Source organism: Polyodon spathula, chromosome 9 (genome assembly GCF_017654505.1).
Source record: "Polyodon spathula isolate WHYD16114869_AA chromosome 9, ASM1765450v1, whole genome shotgun sequence".
Lineage (NCBI taxonomy): Eukaryota > Metazoa > Chordata > Actinopteri > Acipenseriformes > Polyodontidae > Polyodon > Polyodon spathula.
The window spans coordinates 29,396,400-29,424,383 of NC_054542.1; the positions used below are offsets into that span (position 1 = coordinate 29,396,400).

The 27,984-nt window shown below is 37.9% G+C and overlaps 2 protein-coding genes across 7 annotated transcripts in view; one reads left to right on the forward strand and one right to left on the reverse strand.

The window, feature by feature from the left end:
• The first annotated feature begins 1,373 nt into the window (after positions 1-1,373).
• LOC121320628 (U2 small nuclear ribonucleoprotein auxiliary factor 35 kDa subunit-related protein 2-like) lies at positions 1,374-15,456 on the forward strand. The gene is made up of 11 exons (XM_041259123.1): positions 1,374-1,452; positions 2,189-2,268; positions 2,772-2,850; positions 3,186-3,294; positions 4,287-4,373; positions 6,176-6,214; positions 9,952-10,067; positions 12,139-12,352; positions 12,660-12,715; positions 13,187-13,296; positions 13,572-15,456. The coding sequence occupies exons 1-11, from the start codon at positions 1,412-1,414 to the stop codon at positions 14,492-14,494; spliced, it is 1,854 nt and encodes a 617-aa protein (XP_041115057.1). The 5' UTR covers positions 1,374-1,411; the 3' UTR covers positions 14,495-15,456.
• A 4,065-nt stretch (positions 15,457-19,521) lies between these two features.
• LOC121320629 (AP-1 complex subunit sigma-2-like) overlaps positions 19,522-27,984 on the reverse strand; it is a 19,371-nt gene continuing 10,908 nt past the window's right edge. For 4 of the 6 annotated variants that reach the window (XR_005950868.1, XM_041259128.1, XM_041259125.1 and 1 more), the window contains 2 exons: positions 20,690-20,698; positions 19,522-20,252 (listed from right to left, as the gene is read on the reverse strand). Coding sequence is in view for 3 of the 6 variants with exons in the window: in XM_041259125.1 (XP_041115059.1) it covers positions 20,205-20,252; positions 20,690-20,698 (57 nt within the window). In the remaining 3 variants the exon portion in view is untranslated. The remainder of the gene's footprint in view (positions 20,253-20,689; positions 20,699-27,984) is intronic. The other 2 variants (XR_005950867.1, XM_041259127.1) reach the window with 1 other exon arrangement.

Consider the following 27,984-nt stretch of genomic DNA (forward strand, 5'->3'; position numbering starts at 1 on the left):
CCATGATGTGGTATGGAACAGAAAAGCCAAAACACTTGTTATGTTTCTTTTTTGTTTGTTTGTTTTTTGTATTGCTTTTCTTGCAGTGATTTAGAGGACAGGCCTCAAACCCCAGGTCCACTGCCCAGTTCACTGCTCCGGGAATGTGCGTCGCCCGTAGGGACAGCAGATTCCTCTGAGCCCATATCAGCAGCTTGAAAGCTATGCGATGCAACGCCAGGGACCGTAGGCCTCCCTGGTGGTTGACATACACCACCACTGTTGTGCCATCCGTCCGGATCAACACGTGTGCCGCTCAGCACTGGGAGGAAGTGGTGGAGAGCAAGGAACACCGCTTGTAACTCCAGCACGTTTATGTGCAGGGATGACCACGATCCGCGGACTCCTCTGCCAGCCCCGATTGGAGGAGTCTGTCGTCACCACTTAGTGGTTTAGTACTACTCCCATTTGCACACCTTTGCACAGGTGAGAGAGAACCCTCCACCAGCGCAGGGCTGCTGAGCATGCGTAAGACACGGTCAGCCAATGGTGTCTGTCGCGTTTGGCATTGAGGTGAAATGCATTGAGCCACACTTGCAGATGATGCATTCGAAGTAGACCCAAAATGAATGACACAAACTGTTTTGACCCAGTTAAACTACATGCATTTGTTTAAATGTAAAGAATGTCTAAATGTACAGTATTAACACTGCTCTTTAATTCAGTGAGTTTTCTTTCTTTTTTACTGGCACTCCTAATGTGCTGATATAAAGCAGGTTAATCTGTGTGTGTGTGTGTGTGTGTGTGTGTGTGTGTGTGTGTGTATATATATATATACACACACACAAATACATATATGTCCTTGTAGTAATGTGTCACTACTAAATCATATAAACTATGTGTTCAAACAGTCAGTACATTCAAGTATCTATACTGCAACTGCCCGAACAATTACAAGAAAGGCATAAAGGTGTTCTAAGCAGCAGTACTTTTAGCTTGACCTTTTATTTTTGTTTGACTGTAATCGTCAAAAAATGTACTGTAATCGTCAAAAGAGCCTTCAAGGGAAAATATTTTTGATAAAGGCTTGATACAGAATTAAGAACAAGAACAAAAAAAGAAAAGAAAAAAAACAACCAGGCACGAGTACGAACACTGGCAAATTGTACCTCTTTTGCAAATTATTGTACTGTCTGTATCTATAACTTGTTGGTTCCCCCTGCTGGCGATATAGGCACTCGTGCAATTATTATTTTAGTTACGTTGCCTAGAAAAGTAATTCGTGTAATGTCATGTTCAAGCTTCCACAGATGTATTGTCGTTTCAAATCAGACAGTAAATGCTGTTGCCAGTTCATTCAGCTATCACCCTTTTTCGCCACACCTCTTTTTGCTTAAACCTTAACCCGGCAGTGACGACTTTACAAACAACAATGGCGGCGCCCGTGGTAGTTCAACGCAACCAGAAATTGAGGTAAGTTATTAATTATAATTATGCCAGTTACAGAACATAACGCTTAACAGATGCAGTCATAAACAGACGAATTAAGGAATATTCCTACCTACGTTGCAATTAGGTAAACCTTTTTTTTTTTTTTTTTGATGAAGAAATGCCTGTCTTGTAGTACCTCAAACTCTTGGGATTATTTTGCTCTTAATCTGTTGTATTGACGACGAGTTTAGAGAAAAACATACGTACAATATTCCACAATTGACTTCGTTAACACTAAAATATAAACGGCGATTAAGCTGATGTAGGTATTAGAGGCGAGGCATCCTGATTTTGTTAACCGACCGCAGAACTAGCAAGCACGGTGGACTTTTTTTTCATTTAGCGAACAAACAAACTGCACAATGATGTATGTTGTAATTGCCGTTCTAGGACTGACTGGCATTGTACAGCTGACAACTCCAGCAAAATCTGAAATACCATTTTAGAGAATGTTTAATAACATGAAAAAAAAGAAAAAGTACTGTATTTACGACTGGCGTTACAGAGAACTTAATCTGTTCGACCTCTTAAATAATTAGTTCTGATTAAGTTTTCAAGGTTTAGATCATTATTGATGCCATGCATTGTTTTCGTAAGTTGACCAGCGTTGCGATATTTGACATGCTTTTAAGTGCTGTAGAGAATATTTAGTGAACATAGTTAAGCTTTTATATGGCATGCATGATAGAAAATAATTGTTTTTGTGTCATATTCCCAGCCATAAGCAATTTAGAGCTGCCCTGAAGAAAGAGAGAAGGAAAAAAAAGCGTCAAGCATTTGCTAAACTACGAGATGCAGGTAAGCATGTGTTAGCCGCAGTTCTGTAGTGGAATCTGAGCCTCCCTCAGATCATGTAGGGAGGTATTTCAACTCCGCATGTCAGTATTTTCCCCATAATGTTCCCTATACTGTATGTTCTGTGTTGTGTATTCATTTGCGTTCCCGCGTTTTGGGGAAGAACATAGTCTGGGTGTTGTGTACTTCATTGTGCGCCATTAGCCCATTACTAGTCAGGTGACCAAAGAGACCAGATGGAGCTTTCTCTGAGTAGGACCTTGCCTCCAGGGTTCAATATCATCCATTGCTTTTGTTTGACTGGTGGAGAGGGGTGCTTAGCTTGACGTTAGGAATGGAGGTCGCATGTTGATATTCATGAGTTTAGTTGCAGCCATAGAATTATGTTTAAATTGGATAGAAAAATTGGAGTATAATTGATAAACAATGAATAAATAACTCATATACTGTTCAAGTATGTTCTATAAATAACCAAGAATGCAGAAAGTATCTTTACTGACTTTTAGAGTTACCTGAAGAAGAGGGAGAGGAGGACACTTTGCAAGATGATGAACTTGAGGAAGAGAGAAGGGCTGAAGAGGAAAGGTTTGTGTATTTTGCCACTGCACAAGTATTTAACAGTGACATTGCTTTTGTGGTCAATTTAAAATGTCGCTAAGTAGAAACCGCTAGTGAAGTGACAACCAACTGTAAAATTGGTTGTTACTTTACAAGTGGGCCAAAACCTGATCAATTTGGCTTTGTATTTCTTGACCACATAAATTACAGTTTATGCATTAATTGTTGTGTGGACTAGACCTTGCATAATGTAGAGCTAGGTTTCCTCTGGAATTTCATGAAATCTGGACTGTTGTACAGATGTGTACTTTATACTTAAGTGACGTTTCTCACAGCAGCTTTTCTTGTTTCACTTAATTTAGGCAACGCTTACACCTTGAATGGATTGAAAAGGAAAAGATTGCGCAAGAGGAGTTCCGACTGAGAAGAGAAAAGGAGGAAGCAGCCAGATTGAAAAGAGAGGAAGAGGAGGTATAAGATTTAATAACGGGAAATTATTACAGTGAATAAACAAATACACAGCTAAGCTTTATTTTAGTTTCTGTAAAGGCTGCTACACACCAGATCCAATGCTATTTTTTCATTGGGCGACAAGATACATTCGCAGCAACAACAGTACACGCCTGAAGCGAACAGACCGATTTGAAAATTGACAGATCTTAAATTGCTATTGACAAAACTGGTATGTATTCGTCTACATGATTTGGAAATTGAGTGTCATCTCTGACGGTATTGCAACATGCATAGCAATAAATCATACATACCAGGCTTATCCAGTTCCTTCAAAATGGAATCCCATATATTATCTTTCAGATCTTTATAACTCTGATTAACTTTGTCATAAAACTCTAGGTGTTTTTCCATGGCAAGTATTATTTTTTTCCTCCGTCATTCTGGCTACTGCTTCACCTTGCTGGACCACGTGCATCGAAGCTGTTCTCTGATCTGTCAGTTCCTAGTTGTCGCACGACAAATCGCAAAAAATATGATTCAATCCTATTTTTCCCGTCACCCTTGTGTCACTCCCGAGTCAACTGTCGTGTTGCCTGTGGTGTGAAAGATAGTTATCAAAAGTATGGGTTCTATTTATTTTGTTGCATCGCTGGACAATTTCGCTTCTCGCATTGCATCTGGTATGCAGCAGCCTTAAGACAGGCATGCATTTGCGAAGTAAAATAAGTGTGTTATAAGAATAAAAATATATTGTATGTTACATTATACATTTTAAAGACAGTCATTGCTTAAAGGTAAAGCAGCTGATTTATTTATTTATTTTTAAATAGCAGCAAAAACGCACCAGATAAATCTACCAGGAGCTTGCACATCTGTCTTATAACTGATTCCCAGTTTCTTCCATGGTCAGACGAAAGCACTGTTAAAAATGATATCCAGTGAAACAGCTGCGTCCTGAACTGTTTGGTTCAGCATGTGCTTTGACATCTTTTTGCTTTTTGTCCTCCTAGTGGAGAATTAAAGAAGAATGGGAAGAGCAGCAAAAAAAAGAACAACATGAAAAAGAGATGAAACAGCAGGAGAAGAGAGACAGAGAGGTGATTCCTGCCCTAGGAGGATAAATAATGCGCAACATATCCTCTTGTATTAGCTAACACATGGGTTGTTTAAATAAGATATGATACCTCCTGAGATGCAAGCTTTCAGGCCGGTTTACATATGCGTTAAAGAAAATTTCAATTATAGATGTACAATTGTTTATTTTCTCTTGGCTACTTAGGGCTATGTTAGTTAATCAGTATTGGTAAGTATTATAGTGTTGTGATGGGAAAGCTTGTCTTGACCTCAGTCAAGGTAAAAAATATAATGTATAAATATTAACACAAACGAGGAACCTGCAAGAATCCAGTTGCACTAACACGCCTTTATATTCTTAGTTTAACTATTTTAAATTTTTAAGTATTATCTTAATCTGCTACAAGAAGACCTATGTGTTATGATGTGTGTTGTTTTTAACATTCCAATGCTATTCCTTAACTAAGATATACACAAAAAGGTACAGTACTGCAGATCGTCTGGTTCTACAGGATGAGGACGTATCTTTTTCTTTTTTGTGTTCATAGCAAAATGGGATTTCACAAATATTGACTGTCTAGATAGCTTATCTATAGCTATCTTAATATGATATGGTGTGGGAGGTTGGTGGGCTGAGTCAGATGGTGGTGGTGATGGGACCGGCAAAAATACAAAGGAGGCTTGTATAGTTTCCCCGCAGCAGGGTTTTTATTTATCTGGTCGAAGGTGGCCACCGACCAATATTACAATCAAAACACAACAAAAAAAGAAAAGAAATAAAGTGTCAAAATAAATCCCCCACCAGTACCAACGATGATAAAGGAGGAGGCAAAAATAAAAAGGTAAAACTAACAAAAGTCCCGCACACACAGTAAAACATAAGTTATAAATATAGACAAATATTTCACTGGCGCTCCTGCGCTGGCCTCAAGGGGGCTCCCGGTCCTGGGTAGGGTTTAGTAACGAGGCCCCGGTCATTCTTCTGGGAAGTAAGCTGAAACGCCATCTCCAGTCTCTGTGAACACAACACACTTTATACACATGCCAATAAATTCAACAGCACGTCTCCTTTCGCTGTTACCCCAGGACTGAGAGAGCGAGCTCAGATCGTACCGTCCTTTAAATACTTCCCGACCCCGCCCTTAGCCTCGGCCCCGGTCGCCGCTGTACCCAATCGGCGTACATAGTAACGCTTGACTGGGGTACGTGGCGCGGCGGCCGCGGACTTCCGCGTTCGGACGGGGCGGGTGATCTTTCTGGAGTTCCCGGACGGCTCGACCTTTGCCTTTCCGCTGGTCTCGTCCCGTTTTGCGCAACGTCACCAGCGATCGGGAGGATCGACCACAGCTCCGACCCATTGCAACCCCGTCACATATGGCCATTGTAATTTAGTATTTTTCTTGTCAATTTCTAGCAGTGTTTAAATTTAAAAATGAAGTTTGCATGGTATGCATTTTAGGTTGACTGTTTCTGCACATTTTGTTTGCTATGAAGAAAGTCCACTAAATGTGTTCCTGCAACACTGCCGTTTATGGAAATTAGACTGGAAAAGTGAATGCTGATTGTACATTGTAATATACTCTTGTCTATGGGACCTTTTTTACTGTAGACTGAAGTTGAAACGTCTTCAGTTTACCTGCATTTGAGAGAGTTTAAGGTGTACAGAGGAAAACTTAATTTAGTAAAGAAAATGCCGTAGTTTGATGCTAAAACTACTTTAAAAAATAAGTCATAACTATGTCTGCTGGGTTCTTAACAAAAGCTGTCAGATATCTGCTAACTCACTGCAGGGTTTTCACCAGTCCTGTGTTTGCACCATTTGTAGGAAGCTGTGCAGAAAATGCTGGATCAAGCTGAGAGCCAGGTATGTACTCTGATACAGTAAGTCTTACTGCACACAAGCAGGAGCTGGTGTCACAGCGGGCTTCAGGGGTTTGCTGTTTCACATTGCTGTTTTGCCACGTACAGTTTACAAGCCCCTAATAATAACACTAATAAAGCTGCCTCATTGCCTATATATATATATATATATATATATATATATATATATATATATATACACACACACACACAGCTATGCAAAAGTCTTAGACAGATTCAGGAGTTATACTGTATGTCGATGTGAGCATAAGCAGTTTACTCCAGGCCTCCACTGGTGTTTTCTGCTGTGGCGCAGCTTTGACTGCTGTTCATGCAGCTTGGTTTGGGTGGGGGGAGGCCAGGCTTATGATCACGGCAACTCAGGCTGAATTGTGCATGGGCAGCTACTGTGAGATGCTGTGGTGGCTAGTCCATCACAGTTACCCAGTGGTTCTCAACAGGGTGGATGTGCCCCCCAGGGGGAGAGCATATATAAAGGCCATTCAAAATCATTTAAACCAGTGATGGGCAATTCCGGTCCTGAACTGTCCCCTAAATTACTTAATTGAATGAATTAAGTGCTTATTAGAAGCTTAATTGGTCCAGTTAATTCATTTAGGGTACCCCTGATATAAAATGATGTAAGGCACTGCAGGGTCAGATAAGCAGTATGCAATTGAGATGCGAAAAATGCATTCTTAAAAAATATATATATATAAATATATATATATATATATATATATATATATATATATATATATATATATATACACACTGCTGTACAAAAGTCTTAAGACATTTTTGCATGTTTCTACTCTGCATTTTTTGCGTCTCAATTGTATGTACAGTGCCATGAAAAAGTATTTGCCCCCTGTGATTTTCTGCATTTTTGCATATTTTTGACACTGAATGTTATCAGATCTTCAAACAAAATCTAATATTAGATAAAAGGGACCCTGAGTGAACAAATAACATACAATTTTGATACTTATTTCATTTATTTATTAAAGAAAGTTATGCAACAGCCAGTGCCCCAATGTGAAAAAGTAATCGCCCCCTTAGACTCAATAACGCCACCTTTAGCAGCAATAACTGCAACCAAATCTTCCTGTAGCTGTTGATCAGTCTCTCACAGCGCCATGGACGCATTTTGTCCCACTTCTTCATGCAGAACTGGTGACATTTGTGGGTTTTCGAGCATAAACTGCTCATTTTCAGGTCCTGCCACAACATCTCAGTGGGGTTTAGGTCTGGACTTTGACTAGGCCATTCTAAAAATTTAAAATTTCTTGTTCTTTAACCATTCTGATGTAGGCTTGCTTGTGTGTTTCGGATCATTGTCTTGCTGCATGACCCAGCTGCGCTTCAGCTCACGGACGGATGGCCTGACATTCTCCTGTAGAATTCTCTGTTACAGAGCAGAATTCATGGTTCCTTCAATGATGGCAAGTCATCCAGGTCCTGATGCAGAAAAGCATCCCCAAATCATGGCACTACCCCCACCATGCTTGACTGTTGGTATGAGGTTCTTACTGTGGAATGCAGTGTTTGGTTTTTGCCAGACATGACTGGGCCCATTTTGGCCAGAAAGTTCCACTTTTGACTACTCTGTCCATAGAACATTGTTCCAGAACTCTTGAGGATCATCCAGGTGCTTTTTGGCAAACATGAGACAAGCATTCATGTTCTTCTTAGTGAGCAGTGGTTTCTGCCTTACTACTCTGCCATGAATCCCATTTTTGACCAGTGTCTTTCTAATGGTGTAGTCATGAACACTGACCTTAGCTAAGATGAGAGAGGCCTACAGATCCCTGGATGTTTTTCTAGGGTTCTTTGTGACTTCCTGGACAATTTTACGCCTTGCTCTTGGAGAGATTTTGGCAGGACGGCCACTTGGGAAGATTCACTACTGTCCCAAACTTTCTCTATTTGGATGATATGGCTCTGACTGGTTTGATGGAGTCCCTTTCCAGACCGATAGGCATCTGCAACATTTTTTCGGAGGTCTTCGGGAATTTCTTTTGATTGTGGCATGATGTTCCTCTAGAACCTGTGTGCTGACAACTTCACTCTGATGGTAAGGGCCAAATTTAGTCAGATTTATATTAGCCAGGGCTGGCCTGATTGTTAACCAAAGTATTCGAACAGCTGACTCTAATTATCCCTTTAATTGAGTTGAGTTAACTAGGAGGGGCAATATCTTTTTCACACCTCAAGATTACATGTTTGATTACCTTGCACACCAAACAAATGAAAGAAGCACCAAATTTTGGCGTCATTTTTTCTCTGACTCCCTCTATGTACTACTACAACCCACAAAAAGATCTGACCGCTGTGTGTGTGTGTGTGTGTCTATATATATATATATATATATATATATATATATATACGCACAACGGTGTGGGATATACTCTTAATATCCACACACCCCGGGTGCGTTATAAGTCATGAGGCGAAGCCGAGTGGCTTTAACCGGGCTGTACGTGGTGATATTAGAGTATATCCCACACCCTGAAGTGCCTTATTGCACTTATAAAATGGGTCAGCTAACTAAATACAGAAAAAAAGGTAAAAACATGTTTTAATTAACAAAAAAAAATTATTTAAGTAAAGGAAACCTTAGAGTTTTTTTTTTACATAATTCTTGTGATTCTTGGTTTGTTCATTACATTTTAAAGTGAAATATTTCCGTATATTTTTATCATGGCAAAGCACAGACGAGTCTGCTTTTAAATCACGCAGACCTTCTTTGCTACGTCTAGCCATATTTAGTTGCACATCAAACCAAACCTTTCTCACAAGACCTGTGGCAGTGTCAGGTGACAGTGCCGGGGAGGTTTATCATTTATTTATTTTTTTTTTAAATCGTCCTTTGTGATCCGGGGGTAGTGGCAGGAGGTATCCATGCCAGATTTGCGGTACCATTTCACAGTGGCATTTCACAGATGTTTGCATTTTGAAATACTCTGTCACTTGTCAAATTCACTTTGCAGTTTATTGTTGGACTGCTTAAAAACGGTTAAGATTGGCTCCTGGGTCACACAGCTTGATATTTAGCCCTCCCGACACTCTGAGCTACGCACAGTGGCATAAAACTCCCGTAAGAAATTATTTATATCAGGCAGAGGAATTATTTTAAAATCAGTATTTTAATGTTTTTTGTTTTAGCCAGTTGAATAGGACACCCGATGCCCAGGCAGTGGTCTTTTGTATATTTCTTCTTCCTTTTCTTTTCTGTCCCGATGCTGCGCTTCAGTAAGCTCAGGATGCCTAGTAGTCGTACTTACTTTTCTTTGTTTTTTTTCACCACTTGAATTAGTGTTGGTGTCCGATTCGGACTCATCCAAAATCTCATCTAGAGTTTGGTTTCCCAAAAGATCAAAATTGACCGAAATCTCATCCCATTTTTATTGTGAATTTAAATATGGCTAACGTTTTTAAATTTTTTTTTTTTTTTTTCAAAATTCTGTATTAAATGTGATTAGTCATGTTTATCAATATAAATTTAAATATGGCTACTGTTTTTTATTTTCAAAATTGTAATGGATATCTACAGGTCATTCACCACTTTTTGAAAAGTGCCAACCCATATGGATGTGCTGGAATGTTCACACTCCCATGTGACCAGTTTTGACCAATCAGGACAGAGTATTTAAAAGATTGGTAGCTGGCATGTTTTTGACTATTGTGAATAAAAATCAAGTTAATGTGTTTCCCTTGAATTTGTGCTTTGGGTAACAGCTGGAAAACAGTGGTACATGGCATAACCCAGAGGCTCCAGTGGATTACGGAACAGAGAAAGATAGGGCTAACTGTCCATTCTATCTGAAAACAGGTGCATGCAGATTTGGAGACAGGTATTTCCTTTGTTTTATTTGTTTAAAAGCATGTGCCGTTGTCACAGGAAATAAGTTAGCCATGAAATAAGTTAGCGTTTGCCTTTTTGAGCCTTTCTGCGCATGCACGAATTTTAGAATTTAAAGGCAAGGTTAAGCCGTCTACATTTTCTGTCTGTAAACTTTAGTTCAGAAAATTATTTTACTTTTAAAAATGTTGTCAGGATCTTTATTAAAGCTACGTAATATGTGGTTAAAATAGAAAACAGATTGTTATAATATTAATAACACTTTTTATTGTATCTTGTATTTAATAATAGCGGTTAACTTTAAGCTACTACAAAGAAGTGGTCATGTGATGTGCGATTTATTTTTATGTGCAATTATATTTGTTAAATCGTTATAATAACACTTTTTGAATAATATGACAATGGCTATTGTTTAACATTCCCAGTTTAAACCATCGTCAGAGTTGTCATTTTAAGTTTGTAATCGCCGGATATTTACATTATAGGTTTTCTTTTACAAATATTGAAAGAGAAATAAATACAATATTCTGTATGTTGGTTATGACATATCAGAAACAATTAAACATTAAGATTTATTTTTATGTGTAATTAGATCATTACAGCTGTCAAGTCACAAACCCCTCCCCTGTATAATGTATACTGCCAAGACCCACCCCAAAAAAGGCGCAAAATCTAAACCAATTTATTTTTATAAAATATACAAAAAACAAAACCAGACCGCATCACAAGCATCGATCTGTAAGTACTGTACTCATCATTCATAATACACTTGTGTGTGTATATACACATCCATATATATAGTCTGCGTGTTTCTTGGTATGAACATATGTATAGGAAGCCAATTGTTTTGTGCGTTTCTCAAATGATCTATCTATATATCTCTTTAAACACCATCTTTCACTAAAAACGTATACATTTTCTGTATATATTAAGAGGTTTGGATATTCCCACATTTAGACTTGATTAAAATGTCAAAAACAGTATTCTCTATATCAGTAAAAGTGTTTGTACCCACTTCCCCATAACATTTATTAAAAAAAAAATACAAAACAACTGTGAAGATAATTATACCTTAGTTAAACTTGAGTCTGCATAGAATAAACGCTTATGTTTGCTTACGCCACAGTATGATATGACACAATATTTTTTAAAGGAAATAAACATTTGGCAAGTGGTGATTTTAACTTTGCATAAACATAAATTATACTGACAAAATAATGTTTTTAAAATATTTATTTTTGTTAAAAACCACACTGCACATCCAAACACAGCGAGCACTTTACTTTAAATAAAATGTATTTATAAAAAAAAACTTAAACGTACATTTACACTTAGATAAATAAGACGAAATGTTACTTTTTTAAACAGAAAATTAATGTCTGCAGTACCTATTTTCGTTTCTTAAAAAAAATACAAATGGCATCTGTAAAATGTTGGATAAATCTCCACAGAACCTTGCCTTTAACTTTTACAGTTCGTGCTTGCACAGAAAGGCTCAAAAAAAGGCAAATGCTAACTTATTTCACGGCTAACTTATTTCCCGTGACACCATGTCTTTTGTGCAGCTCACCCAAATCATTACAATTTGATATGTACATTGCCTTTTTTGTGGTTTGACTGCAAAAACACATTTTGTGATGTAGCATGTCCGTGGTGTAGTCTGTAATTTCAAGACACTTATCTTTGTTTTCTTTGCTATTTGGAGACAGTGACAAATCATGCAGCATTGAGGGAGGGCTTTTCTGTGCAAGGGGGATACATTTAGAAATGCAAGAAACAAAGCCTGTCTACCAAGTATCTTTTCTAATACATTATGCTGGTAAAGATATTTCTGTAAAAATATCTTCTATAAATTTAATAGAGTAAACCAATGCTGGACGTTGTATTTAGGTGACCCTCGCTGCATAAAAAAAGGTATGCTTGTGTTATTGGGTGGGGTGAATGCTTTTACACTACATTCAAGATCAAGCGTAATTCTTTCCTTTTAAAGTCATCCATAACTTAGCCATTCAATTAAAATCTTGCGATATCATTTAAAGGAGTTCACCTTCTGTTTTGTACAGGTGCTCTCGCAAACATGCTCACCCAGCCTCAAGCCCAACACTCATGATCAGAGGCATGTTTGTGTCCTTTGGGATTGAGCAGAGTAGGAGAGATGACTATGACACAGACGCCAGCCTGGAGTACAGTGAGGAGGAGGTTCACCAGCAGTTTCTGGACTTCTATGAAGATGTGCTTCCTGAGTTTAAAAGTGTGGGCAAGGTCCTTCAGTTCAAGGTAATTGCAGACAGATATCCTCATGCAGCTTTCCATTTGTCTGTTGGGTCTGAAATGGGCCCATTTAAAAATCTGCCTCCCATTTAAAGGCATCCGTATAACAATTTTATATATATTTATGGTTTCATGATGGTACACCGGGCCATCATTCTTTAGCTGAAATATAAAGACTAAAAGGTAATTGACTCAGTTCAGTGACTGAGCTGGGATCTTAGAACTGTATTCCTGGCACTCCTTTTTGTTATAACTAGGCTATGCCAGAAATGTCCTAACCCCTCGTTTTAATTTTTTTATTGTAATTTTTCAGGTTAGCTGTAATTTTGAGCCTCATCTGAGAGGAAATGTGTATATCCAATTTCAAACGTAAGTTGCTTTTTGAAATACTTAATTGTGTGTGTGTGTGTGTATTTTATATATATATATATATATATATATATATATATATATATATAATATATATAAGAAATGATATGATATGAGCAGTCATTTAGTAATGTCATTAGCACCTTCCATTGAACACTGGAATTTCATTAAGGTAACTGTTCTGGTAAACACAAACATGGTTAATGAGTCACTTGATCATCAAAGTGTTAGTAGTGATAATTTAGACTAAGTGCAATCACTATAACCTTTTAAGATGACCAAGTGCAATCGCTGTCTAACCTTGAGGTGCTGTTACTTATAAGATCTGTGTCATTAAAGCATTTGAAGACCAGTAGTTGATTCTAGTAAGTTTTTACCACACATTACTAACTGGTTCATCCCACAGATGTATGGTAACTGGTTTGAGAGACTTCTATTTAATGACACCTATTTTGTGGTTTTAATTTTCAGGGATGATGAGTGCAGGGAAGCCTTTATGCGCTTTAATGGTCGCTACTACGCAGGAAGGCAGCTTCAGTGCGAGTTCTGTCCAGTAACGAGGTGGAAGACAGCAATATGTGGTAGGTAATCAGGCCATCTGAAAACAACACAAAGACTCTTCCTTTAAATCGTACCTTGTCTGATGGCTTTGGACTGCCAGGCAGGGTTCTAACCATCTGCCATGGAAACTTTATGTCTTATAAATAACTTTTTTTTTTTTGGGGGGGGGCAACTGGGCAAAATTATTGGAGGTTAAGGTGTTCATGAAATGGGGCCCTTTAGCTCAGTATGCTCTGGTGTAAGGTTATCAATTGTTCATAGTTCCTCAGTAATCAACCTTGACTTTCTTTGGCAGGTCTTTTCGACAGGCAGAAGTGTCCCAGAGGCAAACACTGCAACTTCCTACACGTTTATAGAAACCCTGACAACCAGTTCTGGGAGGCAGACCGGGACTTTCACATGTCCCCTGACAGAAGCAGCCAGTATTCCGGAGGGTTCTCTGAACGCTACTCTGAGCGGAGGGGCAGATCATTTCAGCACAGTGATTACAAGTCCAGGAGGCAACACAGCTGCAGCCCAGAGAGTTCCCGCAGGAGGAATGGGGAATCGAACAGGAGGGGTGGGAACAGGAGTCGGAGCAGAGAGAGGCTGAGATCTCAAAGGTCCAGAAGCCGTAGCAAGGAGAGAGGGAGGTCAAGAGCCGAACGGTCAAGGAGCAAAGAGCGGAGGAGATCAAACAGCAGGGAGAGGTTCTCGACCAAGAGAGAGAGAAGATCTAGGAACAGGAGCAGAAGAAGATCCAAAAGCAGAGATAAGAAAAGGTCTAAGTCACCCAGAGAGTCTAGAAAGAGGAACAGGTCAAGATCAAAGAGCCACAATGGTGGTGGTGGTGATGGTGATGGAAGGTCTTGCAGCAAAGGCAGGTCTCCAAGCCAAATTGAGATAAGAAAGGCAAGGAGCAGGAGCAGGAGCTCAGAACGGATTGACTGCAAGAGCCCCCGGCACAAGCACAGCAAGAAGAAGAAACAAAAGAAAGACAAAAAGAAGAACCAGTCACCAGACAAAAAGCAATCCCCCGATTCCTTAAAGAAACACTCAGAAGATGATAAAAACTCTCCTCCTAGTCCTGTTGAGAAAGACTGTCTGATAGAAGATGTAACACAGCAAGACATCCCCTCAGTTGGCAAAAATAGTGGGACAGTCTTGGAATCTGATCATGCGCTTGAAAGCCCGGAGAACCAACGGGAAGAAGATAATGTTCATCAGTGTAAAACCTGAGGGAAAACATATTTTCCAAGGGTAGTTTGTTTGTAGTAGTATTCCACAGTCATGTGCAGTTGTAAGCCCCTTGTGTGTGAAGAAGAAACATTACAGTGCACAAATAGTACTGTATATACTTTTTTTTTTTGTGATACATAAATTGTTTTTTTGTTTTGTTTGTTTGTTTTTTTTATTTATTATGGTCTATTTACATTATTTCATATTTTAGCCACTTACCAGAATGCAGATTGTGTATAAGATTGATAAATGTATGTGAGAAAGGTTTGATTTCGCAAATGCACCTGTTACTTTAGGAATGGTAGTTCAAGATTAGTGCTAATCAGAGGTCTGTGAAACCAGTCAATTTAAGTTATGGAAGAGCTGTCTTGTGTACACAGGAAAGTAATAGAGATTTTATAATTAGAAAAACTTCTGTACCTGAAGAATATAGTAAAACTTCTGCCCAATAGGAGGAACCTTTGTCTAGAACTCCCACCTTATTAAACAGTTGTTGTTGCAGTATCACTAGCCTCATTGCAACAAACACATCTTAAATCTTTTGATGTCCATTTTATTGAAATTATATTTTTTTGAATTACAACCCATTCCTGTGCTCCCAACAAAACAAAGGGTGTACTTATCCTTAGAGATAGAAAACTACAGTTACCTATTGAAGGGTCTGGTGGTGATGACTGGTTTATCAGGGGTTCTGATACTATGTTGGGTTTTCTACACAGTAAGTAACCCCAATTTGTAAAAGTCTATCTCAGACTCTGCAACACTCTGTTGATCCCAGGCTCTTTATAAATTATTTAAATGTAGTAGATGTGTGGCACCTGAGAAGCAACCATGTAAGTGTTGAAAACCGACATCCCTCCGATTGTTCTGTCGGACCGTTCCCCAGGGCTCGATTTCCATTACATGACAGTAGATGTTAAAACTTGCTGATTTGAACTCTACTCTAGCCAAGATAAGCACTAACTAAGACATAGCTTTACAGTAAACTAATGTGATCCTTCTGCGTCTCCATCCATTTGCATTTCTTGCCATCTGATGATGTTGATATCCTTCTGCCTGGTGTTGATGGCTAAAGTGTGATGCTGGCTCCAGGGATCAGCTTATTTTGCCTACCCAGCGCATCAGCACACACAACTGCTGTAATGCTGACTCCGGGGATCAACCACAGTGCAGTCTACCCAGTGCATGAGCATGACAACCGCCTGGATTGAGCTAAGCAGTGTACATCTGTGGGATCTTCAAGTGGGCACCTTCCGTCCTCTGTGTTTTGTCGACTAGCCCATGACACCTCAAGAGGGCAAGTGATTGAAGACATTCTCCGATGGCACTGGTAACTCTACCAGATGAACAAGGCATGCTGATCCACACCACAAGACAATGTCTGGTCGAAGGTAAGTGGTGGCAATCTCCGGTGGAAAAATAAGCCATTGACCAACATCTGCCAGCATTTTCCAGTCTCTAGCAGCTTCCTGTTGTCCTGGGCGAGGCTTGGTTTTAACACCTTTTCTTGGTGGTTGCTCTCCTGGATGGAGGAATATTGTCTTTTGTGTGTAATGCTTTGATGGAACTAGTGGTAACCTATTGGTCAGGTTACGCAGGGGTTGAACGTTTCAGATCCATTGCACCCCCCTACAGATTTATACACCTATGTCTTTCTGAAAGAATTATCCCCAAGCAGTAAGTTTAAGGTGGGTGCAGATTTTTCTAATGGGACAAGTGTTTTTGGGTTGTGTTTTTTTTTTTTTTTTTTTTTAAATTGTATGTCCATACCGCCAAAAGAAACTTAATAGCAAAACAGGTTAACACGAGATAATGGTATGATTAGAAAACAGCTGATAGCTTTGTTAAAAGTTTACAATTCCATACAAAGTACTAACCTAACAGTAACACTTAGTTTGATTGTATACATATTTGAGGCAAAATAACATCTTTACTAATACAAAAATAATTGAATATGACTAAATTATGTATTGTAGAAAAATTTAATTTTCAATCTTGTTTCAATATAACTATTGTTACTTTTCATTGATTACAGTGTGTAACAATTTTTTTTGTTTTTTGTTCCTGGGTAGTAAGTGTTATTTCCTAATTGCTTATGCCTCAAAAGTATAGAACATGGCTATTACTCCCCACAAACTTTGCTTTTGTGACCAGGACAGTGATATTTCAAAATATCACTATTTCCAATGGGAAAACGGGCAAATGTGTGTCTTTTTGTTCACATAAAGTCAGACAAAAACGACATATGAATCCAAATTAACATGTATTTATACTAAAGTAATAAAAATGACTACAAAAGATTTAGAAGTGAGTAGATTTTCGAGATTTAATATTATACTGTAAATACAGTCAGACGACCACTTGGAAATGTTTACACCTAACCTAGAATGAAAGCCAAGAACCTTATCTTTCCATATACCGTATTTTTATAAATCTAGAGGCGGTGCAATGGAATTGAAAATAGCTTGGTGAAATGGCTCCCAGACTAACATTATTTTGATACTGTACTTTAAATGTCATATAGTAAAGATAACATCATTATACAGTATTTTATATATATACACACACACACATAGTGGCTTGCATTCAGACCGCTCACCGATTCTTTCATATTACTGAATTACAAATGGTACATTGAAACTTTGTTGTTTGATATTTTATTTTTAAACACTGAAACTCAGAATCAATTATTGTAAGATGGCATTGGTTTTATGTTGAGAAATATTTTTAAGAAAAATAAAAAACTGAAATATCTTGTTTGCATAAGTATTCAACCCCTGTGCTGTGGAAGCTCCCAGTTTGCACGGATGAAAGAAATTGCCCTAACGAGGACACAATTAGCTTACCATTGGCCTCCACCTGTGCACCATTAAAGTTGCTGTCACATTTTCTGGATAAAAACCCCACTGTAGAAGGATCATTGGTAGGGCTGTGAATCTGAAGGAAAATGAAGACCAAAGAGCATTCTATAGAAGTTAGAGATAAAGTAATACAAATGCATAGATTAGGGAAAGGGTACAAAATAATATCCAAGTGTTTGGATATCCCAGTGAGCACAGTTGGATCAATAATCAGGAAGTGGAAGCTGCATCACACCACCCAGGCACTTCCAAGAAAAGGCTGTCCCTCAAAACTCAAACAAGGAGACTTGTGAGAGAAGCCACAGAGAGGCCAGCAATCACTTTGAAGGAGCTACAGAGTTCAGTGGCTAGGTGTGGAGTAATGGTGCACCAGTCAACCATATCAAGAGCTCTGCATAACACTGGCCTGTATGGGAGGGTGGCAAGAAAGAAGCTGTTACTCAAAAAGTAGCATCTGAAAGCACGTCTGGAGTTTGCCAGAAAGCATGAGTGACCCAGCTGTGATGTGGGAAAAGGTTTTGTGGTCAGATGAGACCAAGATAGACCAAGCTTTTTGGCCAAAACTCAAAGCACTATGTGTGGTGCAAACCTAACACTGCCCACGCCTCAAGACACACCATCCCTACAGTGAAGTATGGTGGTGGCAACATCATGCTGTGGGGATGCTTCTCATCAGCAGGGACTGGGCATCTTGTTACAACTGAAGGAAGAATGGAATGAACAAAATTCAGGAAAATACTGCAAGAGAATCTGCTTCAGTCTGCTAAAAAACTGAAGCTTGGGAAGAAATTCACCTTTCAGCAGGATAATGATCCCAAGCACAAGGCCAAAGCAATATTGGAGTGGCTCAAGAACAAAAAAGTGAATGTCTTACAGTGGCCAAGTCAAAGTCCTGATCTCAATCCCATTGAGAATCTGTGGCACTATTTGAAAATTGCGGTCCTCAAGCGTTGTCCAACTAACCTGAACAACCTGGAGCAAATCTGCCAATGGGCCAAAATCACTTCGACACTGTGTGCAAAGCTGGTACACACTTACCCCAAAAGACTTACAGCTGTTATTGCAGCAAAAGGTGGCTCTACCAAATATTAATGTGTGGGGGTTGAATACTTATGCAAGCAAGATATTTCAGTTTTTTATTTTTCTTAAAAATATTTCCCAACATAAAACCAATGTCACCTTACAATAATTGATTTTGAGTTTAAGTGTTTTAAAATAATATCGAACAGAACGAAATTTCAATGTCCCATTTGTAATTCAGTAATATGAGAGAATTGGTCAGGGGTCCGAATACTTTTGCAAGCCACTGTGTGTGTGTGTGATTTTATATATATATATATATATATATATATATAAAATAAAATTACTTCCACATAGGTTTGTTTTTCTGTTGTGTATTTTAGTTTGAAAATAAAATTACACTTCAAATAGCATGCATGTCAAATGTGTGTATGCAGTTTTGCATAAATAACCTGCATAAGCTCAAGGTGTAAAGAAACTTTTATTTCTGATTTGAACACCAAACATTGAACCACATTGTTCACAGAGACAGGAGTACAAAACAACACACCCCTCAGCTTTTCACTGCATTAACATACAAGATGACGACTAAGTGTAAATTCAAACTGGTTCGTTCCAGTAGGAGGTTGAGGGTGAAATTAACTGCATTAAAAAACAGACCATCTCATGGAAATACACACAAGGTTTTGCTGAATTAATGTGGGGTTAAAAAAAAAAAAAAAGAAATAAACAAAAACTGTAACTTGTGAAAAACATATTTTGATGAGGTTACTGATGGTTAGTTATTAACAACAAAATACATACAAGACATATTTTAAAAAATGTCTCAGGCAGTAGTCTTGAACATTTAGTTGTGCTTTCAGGTTCACTCCATAATCAAGAAAAGATTATTTGCTTCCATATACACAGCTCATAGTTTTTTTTACCCATATTAATGCATCTGCCTAAGGAAAACATGACAACAGAATTCTTTGGTTTCATTAACAAATCCCTTTCAAACTATTGATAATGTCTTAGATTACCAAAGTAATCTTTAGGGAAAGTATATATATATATATATAGTCATATATATATATATATATATAGTACTATATATACTATATATAGTCAGGTCAACAATAAGATTTTGTACCAGAAAAGCACAAATTTATTTTCGTATTACAGTTCTAAAAAACAAATGCATAATAATAATAATTAAATACTAGCACAGTGTTTGTTGGTTGTAAACCCTTAACATGCCCTGAAATACCTGTTTTCTCCTACACTAACCAATATAGTACCAATACATTTGAAAACTGATGGTGGTCCTAAAACAGCATTTTTAATTTTGAAAACCTTGAATCCATTTCCTTTAAGAAAGCCTACAAGTGAAAAGCACAATACTAAACAACTGAAAGTATATGTGTATTTAATTTTAAAAAGCTGCTGAAATCAAGAACACGTAGCCCTTCTTATCCTGAATTACAGTGACCCTTAGAAATTAAGTGCAGTCAGTTATTCTGTTCTTAAGGTGCAATCACACTATACTCAAAATAACGACAGACACATATTAAACATAAAAAACCCATCTAATCCTATTCAACTATCTTAAGGCAGTATTTAAAAAAAAAATTAAAAATCTGAAAAATAGATGTTGAACCATTTTTGATCTTCTGGTAATCGCTTTCTTCCTCATAATAATCTTGTGGGGAAATACAATCTCATGTATACTACATAAGAAATAACAGTAGTGGGCGAGATGGATGTTAATACTGACAACCATAATACAGCTAGCGTTACATGGAAACAAAGGCAGTAAACAAAGAGTGTGTTGGGATGGAAGTGCAGGGTTATGTCAGTCCAATCTCTTCAAGAACACTGCGTTGGGTCTCAGTTTCCTGTAGAAATAGAAAGGAAATACATTACAAATGTCCTACTTACACACTATCTACATGGTTGGGACCCAGGCACAGGTAAATGGATAACAGGATGGCAAAACATCCATATGGAAATAGGAACAAGACTTCATGACTCAGACAAGAAAGAACATTTAAGAGATTTGTAATCCGTCGTGAACTAGCTAGACTGATGGCGAAATGCGATGTCTGGATGATGTGCTGAATGGCGTAAGTGAGTAAGTGTGTTATTGAGGTTAAACAGACAGTAACCCTTATTGTTCAACAACTGAAATTTACTGAAATCGATTATCTTCACACCTTGTGCTTTATTCCCCTCACCCCCCTTTTTAAAATGTGATTTCTTTAGTGAAACAGAATTGTTGGAATGTCAAAAGTTACTGTCTCTTTAAAATGAATAAGTAACCAGCAAAACTTACTTTAGCATCCTAACATGAGGTTTGCCACAAAGCAAAGAGAAGAATTGTATCAGCACAAAAAAGTCACAAAGATCCAAATGTTTACACAATGGAGAGTGAAAGCACAACAGAATTTATTTTAGCATATTAATACTAGATTTTGAAAGCATTTTTAAGCATATTACCAAAGAGCTTCTTTTTCTGCAGTCATGGTTTTTGACATCGTAAGACACCACACACTGCTAAATAATTCTCTTTTGTTTATGTAGATACTGACTTCAAAAATCACACCCCTTGGATAGCTTTACAGCATGTCCATTTCGGCCCTTGTCTGTAACTGTATACCTGATGAACCTTGCTGGAGGGAAAAGTTGCTCTTTTACCGACTGTGTCATGCACACTGTAAAACTCATACATTCATCATACATTATTACATTGAAAAAAAATTTGTGAAAGTGCCTAATGGACTGAAAAAATGGTCTGAAGCATACAAACATCTACAGTTACAAACTTAGTAAATCTTGTACGGTTAACATCTGTACTTTGCAAATAAGCATTTGTCGTTTAAGTTCTATGGAAGGCAACTTCTGAACAAGGACATTCAGGGGCAATTCAATTGGTCAACATTTCTCAAAAAATTTAAACCTCAATTGCTTCAATAAGTTGATATGCTTGGACTGCTTCCATAGACTGGGACGCTTCGCAATAGTGGCATAAAGGTGTCACTGTAAGTGGCTGGGACAGAGTCACACAATGCTATGAAACCCTTGCATAAGCAGTCTTGGTAAACAACTTTCCCATGAAGCAAGACTGGAGGGGAATGGGCACAGAGACACTGGAGGAGGCTTTAATGATGAATGGTTGAATATTTTGATGGTTACTTGTTTGGAGATATCAGGGTGAGCATTATACAGTTTTGCTCTGACTAAGTGTTCTGCTCCTGAGTAGGTATCAAGCTTATTATGAGAACTAAAATGTCTGTTACTGATGGTAATCTTACAACCGAAAAATAATTCCTTTTATGTGTTCAGGGTTTTTTGGACAGACACAATCCTATACATGGCAACTGTGTGGTAGACACAGTGCACAGTACAAGAGTCCATGTCTAGAAAAGGTCATTGTCACTGTAAAGCAAGCTGTCATTAGGAAAGAAAGTTGGAGAGAACTTTACCGTCCAGGTGAAATTACCAAGGACAGGGGGTTTTCAACCAGGGGTACATCTAAGGGTCATAGGGGGTAACAGCTCAAAGGTTAGTGTAGCTTTAAAGTTATCATGCACCTGTACAATTTCAATTGAGCTGATTTCCACTCCAATATAGGGTGAGTGAAGCATGCGCCTGGTGATTCTGCCTATAGAGTGCTCTGTGAAGCTCATGAACATAGCAGTTTTCAAACATATATAATTGTAAAACTGAATACTAAAATCAGTGAAGCATAATCATTCTGCATTTTTTTTTAAAGTATAAATGCTCCGGTAAACATAATTATAATACTCCCACGGTTTTTGTTTTATTTATTAGACTCGGCTGTTTGCAGCATTTGATAAGAGTACATCCAGATTAACATGTGTATCGTTTCGAGTCAGAAAGTTTCCTCTTTATCTACCAGTGGAAATAAATTATTTTTCTGTCTTCCGTTTTGCTTGAAGACGTACATTGCAGTTGTTCATACACACTGTACTTTGACTACATTGGGATTTGTGTGAAGGAAAATGCCACAATTTCTTCCATTAATAGCTAATGTTTTTTATAATCGTTTTATTAGCTGCTTTTTGTGGTAAAATGTGTAGTTAAAAGTGCAGACCTACTGTCAGGAAGAGGGATATGAAAACACTGAATGCTAAACTAAGGAAGTAAACGGAAATAATACTAGCGGTATATAAAATGAGAAAGCGCCAAAAAATGATTGCAGGGTAGCTACATAAAACTCAAATAGCTCAAATTAAAATACGAGAAATGAAATGAATAAACTGAAAAACAGAAGCCCTGGTTATAACATTTAACTTTGATCAAAGTTATCATGATTTTTTTTTTTGCATTTGTTTTTTTTTTTTTTTACATAAGACAAAAGCCATTCACAGAAATAAATAGAAATGTTACGTGTAGTACTTTATTAAGATAGAGTGAGGCATGAGCAAAACCTTAAGATTAAAGCTTATGTAATGACATGGCAGAACAGATCACCCCAGTACAGCTCAGGTGCAAAAATCACCCGCACTTACTATAAATATGTCTGGCTTTAATAAAATTTTACTTAAAATGAGTTAGCGTTGGTTGTGATCCTTAGCACTACTAAAATCCATTAAGAATTCAAATGTGTACATTGAAAGCTAGTTTCAAAGACCCCAATTAGAACTAATGTTGGTGCTACAGTAAATCTGTGAAACCACATTGATTAAGAAATTATCTATACAAAAATATTTATATCGTATATAATTAAAATAATCTATTAAGTATTAATTTTTCAGTTACACATTTGTTATAGGATCTCAGAATTTCCTATACCCCTCTTCACTAATGTTTATGCTCCCTGAGACCATTTTCTCAAAAAGAAACAAAACTGACAGTGTTTTCCAACAGGTGTTGTGTACTCCCCCACCCAAATATGGTTTGGCCTAAGGACATTTAAACAAGGTAAAAAAATATCCACTAATATGCATTTAAAAATATTTCAGTTCTACAAAACATAACTAAATGTCCAAGAAAATACACCACACAATAACATCCAAGAAAACATACCAACGGCTTAAAACAGAGCACATACATACAGCACATAATGCATGTATTGTTGATTCTCCGGCACAGCATTCAGCAAGATGGAGCAAAAACGATAATACATAAATGATGTAGAAGCAGTGACAGAATGTGCATTTTTTTCTTGAATGGATGAATTTTCAGGGACCCCAGAGCCATGACACCGTTGTGCCAATAAGGAAGCAGCTCTCTAGAATAATGGGAATTCAGCATGCAGGATGAGCAGCAGAGCCATTTAGTACACAGGGACATTAAAATACTCATGACGAGGCTACAGAAAAGAAATATAGAAGCTCTTATTTACAGTGCAAGCGGACTCAAACAAACAATCTTCCAGTGACATGCAGTTAAAAAAAAATAATTTAAAAAATAAAAACATTTCACAGCATGTTCAGCACAACTTCGCTCTACAGCTGTGGTATTTAAGTCTGGCCCTCGAGATCAATTCCAGTCCTGGTCTTTATTCCAACCAGGTCCTAAATTAGTTAATTTCCTCTTAGCAGCTTCAATTAACTACAGTGGCTCTCAAAAGTATTCACCACCCTTGGACTTTTCCACATTTTATTGTTACAACATGGAATCAAAATGGATTTAATTAGGAGTTTTTGCCACTGATCAACATAAAAAAAATCCATAATGCTAAAGTGAAAAATAAAATCTACAAACTGTTCTAAATTAATTACAAATATAAAACAGAAAATAATTGATTGCATAAGTATTCACCCCCTTCGCTATGACACCCCTAAATAAGCTCTGGTGCAACCAGTTGTTTTTAGAAGTCAAATAATTAGTTGAATGGTGTTCAGCTGTGTGCAATTAAGGTGTTTCACATGATTTCAAGTTAAATACACCTGTCTCTGGGAGGTCCCACAGTTGGTTAGTACACTCCCTAACAAAAACTACATCATGAAGACCAAGGAACATTCAGAGCAGATCCGGAATAAGGTTCTTCAAAAGCATCAATCAGGGGTAGGATATAAGAACATTTCCAAAGCACTGAATATCCCCTAGAGCACAGTAAAATCCATTATTAAGAAATGGAGAGAATATGGCACAACTGTGGATCTGTCTAGAACAGGCCGTCCTCAAAAACTGAGTATCCAGGCGAGAAAGTCACTATTCAGGGAGACCACCAGACGGCCTATGGCAACTCTAAAGGAGCTACAGTCTTACATGGCTGAGCTGGAAGACACTGTGCATACGGCAACAATAGCCCGGGTGATTCACAAAACTGGCCTTTATGGGAGAGTGGCAAAAAGAAAGCCATTGTTGAAAAAAACTCACATCAAATCTCGGCTAGATTTTGCCAGAAGGCATGTGGAAGACTCTGAGACCAAGTGCAAGATTATTCTATGGTCTGATGTAACCAAAATAGAGCTTTTTGGCCTCAACACCAAGCACTATGTTTGGCGCAAGCCTAACTCCACACATCATCCTGAGAACACCATCCCTACCATGAAGCATGGTGGTGGCAGCATCATGCTATGGGGATGCTTCTCTGCGTCAGGGCCTGGAAAGCGTGTCAAGATAGAAAGCAAAATGGATACAGCAAAGTACACAGAAATCCTGGAGGAAAACCTGCTGAAGTCTGCAAGAGACCTGGGACTTGGGAGAAGATTCATCTTCCAGCAGGACAATGACCCCAAACATACAATCAAAGCCACACTGGAGTGGCCAAAAAACAAAAAGCTCAATATCGTGGAGTGACCCAGTCAAAACCTGGACCTCAATCCAATTGAGAATATGTGGAAAAAGTTGAAAATTGCTGTTCACCAAAGGTCCCCATCCAACTTGACTCAGCTTGAGCAACTTTGCAAAGAAGTATGGGCAAAAATTGCAGTGTCCAGATGTGCAAAGCTGGTAGACTTATCCAAACAGACTCATGGCTGTAATTGCTCCAAAGGGGCCTCTACCAAATATTGACTCAAGGGGGTAAATACTTACGCAATTAATAATTTTTTTTAAAATTACAACTTTTTTGTATTTGTAATTAATTTAGAACAATCTGTAGGTTTTATTTTTCACTTTGACATTATGGACTTTTGTGTTAATCAGTGGCAAAAAGTACTAATTAAATCTATTTTGTAACACAATAAAATGTTGAAAAGTCTAAGGGGGTGAATACCTTTGACAGCCACTATGCATCAGAACCTGCCTGGAGTAAAAACCTGGACTGGATTTACTACTGCTCTACGGTCTCAAATCAACTGTTTCCAAAATCAACATTCAATACAGGAAGAATTCATATTCAAGCCTCCCACTATTTTAGGTATTTTAAACAATGCCTTATCTAGTGAGGATAGAATCCCTGTTGAAGTTGTTCTGCACACTTGCTGCCACATTAAGTTTAGTATACATATAAATAGGCTTTGGGTGTAATGTAAACACAAGGTGGGCAAACTGGTAGTATACCAGGCCAAAAGCAGACTTCATTTCTCCTACCAATAACGGTCTAGATGTCAGAAACGTGGGTCACTATGATCTAGAGTCTGATAGGAGTGCTTGTGATAAGGCATGCGGTTGTTAGCTGTTAGTTTGTTGGTTGTTAAAAAGGTAGACTCAAAAGATATGTCTGACTATCTACTGACTGGCCTGCATGCAGTCTGGTGAGGGATTGGGATAGATGGCTACAGAGGACTGTGACAACTCAAAACACACAAATCAATGCACACTAAACCACGAATATTGAATTCAGGTAGCAAGCAAGCTGCGTCAACCAGAACAGGGTGCATGGAGTTACACAGGATGGATTTTCACCAAGTATGGAAGCTGTGGTTGTTTTACTAGGAACAGTCTGGTCCTTTAAGATGATGAATGACAATTGAATGCAATATATAACATACCATATGTAAATATTATTGAAAAATGCTCTTTATTACACACACAATTTTCAAGCATGAAACCATTTTTGTTTTTCATTTATTTTGTATGCGAAGTGGAGACCCTTTGGCCCCTAGATCATGGAAAAGAGCAGTAGAAGGCAGCATTGTGAACATCCAGTACAGACACTGCAATGCAGAAAGATCTGCTATTGTTTCCTACCAGGCCTATTAACAAATATGATTGCATGGAATCATTCCAAAGACTTGTCATACGATTGCATACCTTCCATGCCACCAGCTATTAATAATCAGCACAGCTCTAACCTCGTCCAAAAAAAGGTTATGAAGCCAGAAAAGGGATTTACTACAATCTCTCTGGACTTTCCGAACAAGCAATTTCAAAGACTGTTTAAGAAGCACCATGTTGTTTCATCAGAATATTAACTTAAAGTATCATTAAAATTTCTCAGCTTATATGTTTAATGATCACTGTTTAAGTTTTATGAAATGCTCCTGCTTCATAAAGAAAAGAAAAAAAAACATTTGCTATGCACACTTTGCTAAAACAATTTTTATTAAAAGTTATAACAGTGTCAAGTCTGGTGTTTTGTTCTATAATTCAAAGCTTCCGTCTGTCAACAGCCAATTTCAATAGCATCATGCTTCTAGATCATATTATCGATTAGCTAAAATGGCATTTCCATATACATTAGCTTTGGTGCACACAGGGCGAAGAAGAAAAATGCTGCTTTCAGTGTTAATAAAACATGCCAAGTTGCAGAGAAAACAATTTGGTGTCAGCTTCTAAAAATCCAAAATGGTAGAAACACACTACAATACCTTCCAAGAGGTTTTGGAACAGTTATTGGATGAACTAACACAGAACAACTGGGTGAAGGGAATGTGTTGCCTGTTACAGGCCCCTATATTATTAATATCTGAACAGATAATTGTCCCATGCAAACTGTTTTAATTAACAAGTGTAGATGTACCCCAAAAATTATACATTTACAACCAATAGGTGAGACATTAGTTCTTCATCAATCTCTGCAAATGTGAATCAAGACTAATACAGTATGTCCCAACCAGTCGTTCTGCAGTCCTACAGCGGCTGCTTGGGTACCCAGGATATTGAGGTGTGTTTGCAGATGTTACAATGTATAAGGTCACAGAGCTTGCAAATAATTACACCATGTCAATTCCCTGACTTTGGGGTGGGGGGGCGATTAGAAAAGCCTGATAACTTGTTTTAACAAAAGCATGGTTAATGAATCGCCTGTTACGAAAGGTGAATTCCATCTGTACATAATTACAACATTAACTTAAAAGTAAAACAGAATGACAACATGGAAAGAGATTTTGCAAAAGAAAAAAAAAAAAGAAGAAGTTACTCAAAAATCAATTACCAAGTTTTGAATAACCCCTTTGGTGTTCAAGATTAATGGTTTTGCCAGACCGGAATAGCTTGAGTAGAAAGAGCTATGGCAACAGTGCCTAAGGGTCCCACAAATGCAAAGTATAAATTACACTGTGTGGATGCTTTTACAGTGCTATCAGAAATTTGCTAAAATTAAGGTAACATTTTTTGACTGCATGCATCTAGTGACGTGAACTCTGACCCACCAGCATCTTTATAAAGAATGGAGCAAGGGTATTTTCCTCACAGAGCACATTGTGTAACTTTGTAAATGAACCAGTTAGAACAGGAAGGATTTTAGCAAACAATCATTCTATGACAACC

Coding starts and splice junctions, on each gene's coding strand:
- LOC121320628 (XM_041259123.1), top strand. CDS start 1,412: ATGGCGGCGCCCGTGGTAGTTCAACGCAACCAGAAATTGAG. Junction 1,453..2,188: donor CAACGCAACCAGAAATTGAG/GTAAGTTATTAA, acceptor TCATATTCCCAG/CCATAAGCAATTTAGAGCTG. Junction 12,353..12,659: donor GCAAGGTCCTTCAGTTCAAG/GTAATTGCAGAC, acceptor GTAATTTTTCAG/GTTAGCTGTAATTTTGAGCC.